The sequence below is a fragment of the Dryobates pubescens genome, chromosome 10 (assembly GCF_014839835.1).
Source record: "Dryobates pubescens isolate bDryPub1 chromosome 10, bDryPub1.pri, whole genome shotgun sequence".
NCBI lineage: Eukaryota > Metazoa > Chordata > Aves > Piciformes > Picidae > Dryobates > Dryobates pubescens.
Window position 1 is genome coordinate 27,091,263 of NC_071621.1, and position 6,709 is coordinate 27,097,971.

General features: G+C 49.6%; 1 protein-coding gene across 1 annotated transcript; it reads right to left on the reverse strand.

Annotated features, from left to right (window-relative positions):
* Window positions 1-2,535: 2,535 nt before the first annotated feature.
* On the reverse strand, window positions 2,536-4,967 carry C10H11orf87 (chromosome 10 C11orf87 homolog). The gene is made up of 2 exons (XM_054164654.1): window positions 4,828-4,967; window positions 2,536-4,490 (listed from the first exon to the last, which is right to left on the reverse strand). The coding sequence occupies exon 2, from the start codon at window positions 4,344-4,346 to the stop codon at window positions 3,870-3,872; it is 477 nt and encodes a 158-aa protein (XP_054020629.1). The 5' UTR covers window positions 4,347-4,490; window positions 4,828-4,967; the 3' UTR covers window positions 2,536-3,869.
* Between the last annotated feature and the right edge of the window lie 1,742 nt (window positions 4,968-6,709).

A 6,709-nucleotide genomic window follows, 5' to 3' on the forward strand; every position in this document is an offset into this window, starting at 1 on the left:
CTGTTGGGATGGATGCAGAGCAGGGCCAGTGGTGGTGGTATGGAGAGCTGTCAGCTTCCATGTGGACTACAGACAGGATCCAAGTCCCTTGACAGTCAGTGGAAGCCACTCCTTTGATGCCAGCAGGAGCTGGACGAAGCCCCAGGGCAAGTAGCAGGCTCCAAGGATGGGAAGGTAGGATGAGGCACTGTTGATGCATCTCCCAATCCAGTCCCAGTGCTGCCACTGCTTCGTCCAGCAGGCTCTCAGTTCTCTCTAGGATCTACAAGTCACTGCTCTTGTGCTTCTTCCGTGAGACAACAGCTGGACTGTACAGGAACTGTGGAATGCCACAGCACTTCCTATTTTAACACATGCAGGATGCTAGTGGGCCAACCAGCCCAAATTTACTTGAAACCAGGAAAATCCAGCTGCAGGATATGCCCCTTAGCAGAGCAACGTCCGTCTGCTCTTCCAGCAGTCAGCACTCACTGCCCGGTCTCCATTGTAACTTGCCAAAGCCAGTGCAAATTCACAGGAAAAAGAATGTTCGCATCCAGAGGGTATAAATCCTTCCTTACACATGGGAATGGTGCAAGCATTTAGCCAGCATCTCTATCAAATATCGTAGAAAAGGTTACACAAAAATATTTAAATATATGGATACAGATACATAGATATTACACTTGCATAAAATATGTATATTCAAAACCCTTTGGGTAGTTTCACAGTTAGCTGAAAATGTATGCTTTAGGAATATGAACAATTTCCTACACTTTTCTAATTTAAGTAGGGGGGGGGGGGAAGGGAAAGAAGCATCAGCCTTATTAATAGTGAATGCTAAGTGCAGAAGTTTAGCTGTAGCTGTAGGGTTTTGAAGCAATTGATTTGACAGAACCTCCAAGCATAAACTCCGTTTTAAAAATCCACATCTATTCCCTAGGTCGCTTATTGTTTCATGAAAATGAAAGCCTACGTGTCCTGCTTGTATCAGCTGCATCTCCTGAGACCATTCAATTAAGCCTCATAAGCTTGCAATACTTCAATACAGGACTGGGTCTTGGGAGTACGCATTAACCTTATTGCAGCGTTCCTGTGATAAGAGGAATTCATAACCCCTTGGACCTTGTAGAACTTTAACGTTAGAGATAAAAAGCCTTAAATGACACCACAAGAAGCCCACAGCTCTGAGAAAATTAAAGTCAGTATGAAATTTTACTTATAGACCACATAATTTACATAGATTTACATAAATACAGAGATATTAAAATGTTAAATCAAAGCTAATGAACAGAGGGTAGAGTTTTACATGGTAACATATTTTGTTACATTTTGGCAACTACTTTTAGTGTCTTGAGATTATATAAATAATATATATATCCATATATCCATGATATATATAAAGATATATATATATGTCCCTTTTTTCTTTCTTTCTTCAAAAATAGGGCAATTTTATAACTGCAATGAGATGTGACAAGCAGTACACTTCTGGGGAATTATTGCATGCCTTGTGTGCACAAGGCAGAAGGAAGAGTATCTGACTTCAGACACTAAAGAAGTGGAATCATCAACCAGAAATGCACTGGAGAGATTTGGAACATCCTATTGCTTTTATAAAACTTGGAATTATACACTGTTGTTTGGTGGGGAGTTTTCTATTTGTTTGTCTGTTTGGTTTTTTTAAAGGCACAGAATAAAGGGGAAAGTAATATCTCTCTATTTAGTGGAGGTCAAGGACCAGAAAGCTCCATTATTGTTCACCGAATACTCTTCATTGTCCTAACTCTATTCCCTGTGGTGCTATACCATGCTGCAGTTGCATATGGAGGTTAAACACGAAAGTTCATGCATCCTTTTTTACTAGGGGAAACAAAACAAAGCCAATTTCCTTGACCAGCAATGAAGAATTAGCCATTAGCATCCACTCATACTGTCTGGTGGGGAGAGGCAGCCACCAATCCAATCAAACTGCAACGGGCAAAACACCACCCGGTCGCAAGTACTCTTCCCACACTAACCTCACCTGGTGGAGCACCTCCTTGAGCTGGATGGTACTGTAGCTGCCTAAGATGCTGTAGGCACAGATCCAAGCTCAACAGCAATCTCCTGTCAGACCAGGCAAGCCTGAAAAGGCATAAAACTGGTCAAGAGAAAGGCTGCCCTGAAACCTCTGCAGTTTAGGGCTGTTAGAGAATTGTGGTGCACTTCTGCCACACTCCTTCCCCACTTTAAATGGTGTTTGTTCCCGGCTTAGGGACACAGACTTCCCAGTGCGTGTGCCTAGGATTCTTCCAGCCCAACACCCACCTTGGGAGGCAAAGTACAGCAGAGAGGGAATAGGTGGACAAAAAATATTAAAAACTGTGGACTACTACTATCTCCTCAAATCACTTTGAATGCCAAGAAAGAAAAACAAAACAAAGCAAAACAAACATCAACCAAACAAAAGACCCAAACGAAACCCCACAAAACACAAACATAACAAAACTCCAAATAATGAAAAAAAAAAAAAAAAACCCAAAAATAAATTCCTCAGGGTCACTTTTCCTTTGCTGTATTTTTTTTTATGTTTCTATGCACAGTAAAGAGCTGCCTCTGCTCTGACACCACACAAGATGTTTCAAAGTTTCGATACGGCACTCTGTTACAACACCTTCAAGTACTGGTCACTGATTCTATCACCGAGCAAAGCTGCAATTTCTGTACTTGACACTGCTTCCCCCAACACACTCACTACTAGCAGCCACTCACACCTACCATCCTCAGTCAAAACACTCCTGGTGCTTGCTAGGGCGATACTACACCAGCCACTTCTGAAAAAATATTTGCCAAGGTTTAGGAGCAGACATTTTGCACAACTGCGTGGTTTCTTCCAAAGAGAAGAAAGGGGGGGAAATAAGCATTGTCTGTCCCTAACTGTCTACTGGATTAGAAGGGTTAAAAATATTTATCAGCCTAAAAAAAAGTAGAAGCCAGCTCTGTACTGCTGCAGAATTCCTTGCTGGGAGGCAAAGCTGTAAACGCAGGCATTCAGTGCGGGGTGCCTGGTGCAGAACTGGATTTGTTTCAGGACCAAAAGGAGGTACAAGGACAACCTCCCCTGAGAGAGGATGGGCAAGTTACTGCACATCACCTTGCCCTTCCACACAAAACACGACAGGGTTTGGGTTTCATGTCATGGGGATGGGGATGGGGGGGTTGGCATTTGAAGATGAAGGGAGCTTAGGGGAGAGGAAAGCTGAGGCATTGTTCTGTGCAGACAGCTGGCTCCTTTCTCCCTAGACCACGGGATGCTCAGTGCTGCAGTTGGGGAGCACAGTGTGATAGGGTAAGTTGGGCATTTGCAGTTAAGCCCAACTAGGGGTGATGATTTTGGCACAAAATAATCAGTCTTGGAAAGGAGTGAGTGGGGTAGGACAAAGGCATAGGTCCTACCACAAAAGGAGAGACCAGGGTGGACTGTCATCCTGCTCCAAGGGGCCAGAGAGTGCCAAGATACCCACCAGACCTGTCTCTCTCCTCACACCACTCACCCACACCCCAACCCACACCATGCAATGGTGACAAAGGGTGCAACGGGAATCTCGAGAGAGTGGGATCATCCCTGTCCTCAGGGTAATGATGTCCAGGGAAAAAGGATCCCCTCATCCCTGACCCTCTGGTCCAGGTAGATGACTTGATATTTGTGCAGCTCCTTCTCCAGTAAAAAGATGCATCCTTTCCTTGCAGAGTCAATGAGAAACGCAAAGTGATCTGTCATGCGCTGGGATCATGGGCTTGTTCATTCATTTGAATTAGCAATGTTTTCTTCTTCTTCAGGGACTAGAATAATCACTCGGGTATTTACAAACATCAAACAATGCCTTTGCACGCTCTCCCCCAAACCATCATGACAAAATCACCGTCTGCAGGAGCCCCTCACCAGCAGTGTCCAAACAAGCCCGTGTGGGCTGAGAGCTCGAGGCTGTCGAGGGAGAAGGGCGCTTGATCTCCCAGTCCTGGGAGGGTCTTCCCAGACGGCTGTCTCTTCCTTGGGGTGCCTCTCCCTGCACTCCCATCCCAGTATGCTGACTGCTGCTATTGCTGCTGCGGGTGCAGTGGTCCCGTTCATACTCCTCCTGAGCCTTTTGCATTTTCCGCTTCTTCATCTTCCTTTTGTGAATGTGGAAGGTGGTAAGGGAGAGGAGGATCAGGCAGAAGATGAGGGTGACCAGGACAATTAAAACCACAGTGGATGAGAAGGACTGGAAGAGTTGACCCACTTGTGTGATGCAGGTGCTGCTGGTGTTGGAGGTGGCTGATGTCTTGTTCAGGAGACACGGTGGCAGGGGCAGCCTCAACTCCTTTGAGAGCTTGGCACTCATTGAGGAGGCTTCGGAAGATGAGGATCTTCCTCCCCTCTCTGAAGATGCCTGAATTTCAGTCGGTGCCGGGATGCTGGCGGGGGCTTGCTGGAAATGCTCGGGATGTCGCCGGCTCAGCCTCACGCTCTAGAGTGCCAGAGCAACCTGCAAAGGGAGCCGAACACATCAGCACTCCGGGGCACCCTTGCGCAGCTCCCCCCTTCCCAAAACATCGCACCGGAGGCTGCGGCAGCCTCCTCCTTGCGCCCCGCCACGGCAGGGCTCTGGGCGGCCACAGCTGCCTGTCGGGGTGCGGCAGAGGGGTGGTGGGACAGGGACGGGGCATCGCGCCGCCACATCGACTTCGCAAATTACTCCGCATCCCGGGGCACCACCGGCCGCCCGCCCGCTCACCCCAACTAGTTGCCGCGGGGAAGGATACACGGCCCGGCTGCGAGACCCCGCACCACGCGGTGCCGGTGCCCGCCCCGAAGCCCCTTACCTGCACCGGCGGACGCAGCGAGGGAGCGCCCGGGCGCCGCGGGCGCTGGGGGCTGCGGCAGCGCGGAGTGAGGGCGCAGAGCGGAGCCGCCGCCGCTTCGGGGAGCGCCGCCCGCAGCCTATAGCCGCCCCGGCCGGTGACGTCAGGCGGCGCGGCCGGGCCCGCTAGCCGCCGCCCCGCACAGCCCCGTGGCGGCGGAGGAAAGAGGGAGGGCGGCCCCTGCCCGGGCCTCGCAGGTACCGGCGCACGAGGGGGCCCCGGCGCCCCCGCACGCCCGGCGCCCCACCACGCTGTCGCCAGCGCGACTGGCCCCGCGCATCGCCCCTGTCCCCACTGTGTTCCAACACTCCTCTCCCTCCCCTGCCCACCCCACCCCTCCATCTTCTTCGCATCCCCAGACGCGGACACCAGCCTATATCCCCTTCCTCCCAAACACCCCAACGTACCGACCATCCCCACCCCCCGCAGCCAGTCCCTTCCCTCGTGTCCGCATCCACACACAGAAACGCCACGGATAAAGCACCCGCATCAAGTCACTTCCAGCCCCGCTCCGCCCGGCTACTGCCTACACCTATCTCCAAACCATATTCGCACCGGTACCACGCCCTTAATGCCGGGTTCCCGTAGGGCACCAAAGTCCCGTCCCCCCACCGCCAAGGCACCCCTACCTCGCCTCACAGCCAGCGCACCCGTCTGCTTCCCATGACGCCCATGTGAATCTGTGGGAACTAAGGAATGCCCCAGACCCTCGCACCGAATTGTAACAGAAATCACAGGCTCAGGGAGTCTCTGTTAACGCTTACCAGGCTTTACCAGGGCTACGTGTGTAAGAGCTGAAAATTAGACTATTTACAAACATATGAGAATTTATTATTTGGGAAACATGGGGCAAAAATAATAATTACCTTTAGGATAAAGCTCTTCACACATTTCCAAAAGGGGCATAGTGATGTGATTGTGTATGGTGATATGGGACAAGACCTGATGACTTATGAGATTCCTTCAGTCCCATGTTGTGTGCCCTAGACTAACCCTAGGAGCTGCAAGCAAAGTTACTCTAAAGCACTAAAGTAAGTAACAGGGCTTCAAGGAAAGAATAGAAAGTGTCAGTCTTTTCTGGTGGCCTGAAGCCACCTGAAAAGCCTGGAGGAAAATCTGTACAAGATGAGCTCTGACGTGAGTTGGAGAAATCTTCATTCAAGAACAAAGATCTGTTGACCTTGATAGCCAAGAACTTGCCTCAGAGGTGGGTAGGAGCTGGTGAGCTGTGCATTTAAGTATTTTACTGTTTCAAGATAGGTTTCTTCTCTGCTGTGGTTGCCTCTGATAAACATAGCACAGCTTGTGAAATTTGGCCACTCACTATTAACTCCATTTTTGTTTCAGGTAAAGACACTTCAGGGGATGAACTACATTCAACTCAGTTGAGATAGTCCCAGTCAGTTGCAAAGGGACTAAATTAAAGCTTCCTCCAAAACCAGAGGAATGGAAGTTCCCATTACTCCTTCCCCTCCCTAGAACAGTACAGTCTGATGCTGAAGAGGGGTGATGAGGAGTCTGCACAGAGAGGAACCAAGTTGTGTCCAAATCTGAAAGACAAGCCTTGGCCCACTCATTTATCCACTGTTCCTCTCATTCAGCTCCCTTGGGTGTAGTCCCATTGTTAGTGTCCTAAACACACCCCTCCTATGCATTCTATGCAGCATTCCTTGCACATGTGCACACCAGCCACGTCTCCTCATCCTCACTGACATCATCCTGTATGCATATCTTCCTCCCCACCTCTCTCCAGCAGGCACTTCTGAGATCTGCAGTAGTGTATGCTCTGTGCTCACTGCTTTAGGGGAGAGAACAACCACCACCACTGGCTAAAACAGCAAAG

What these genes read in the sequence shown, in the direction of transcription:
- C10H11orf87 (XM_054164654.1), bottom strand. Translation starts at nt 4,346, where the DNA reads ATGAGTGCCAAGCTCTCAAAGGAGTTGAGGCTGCCCCTGCCACCGTGT.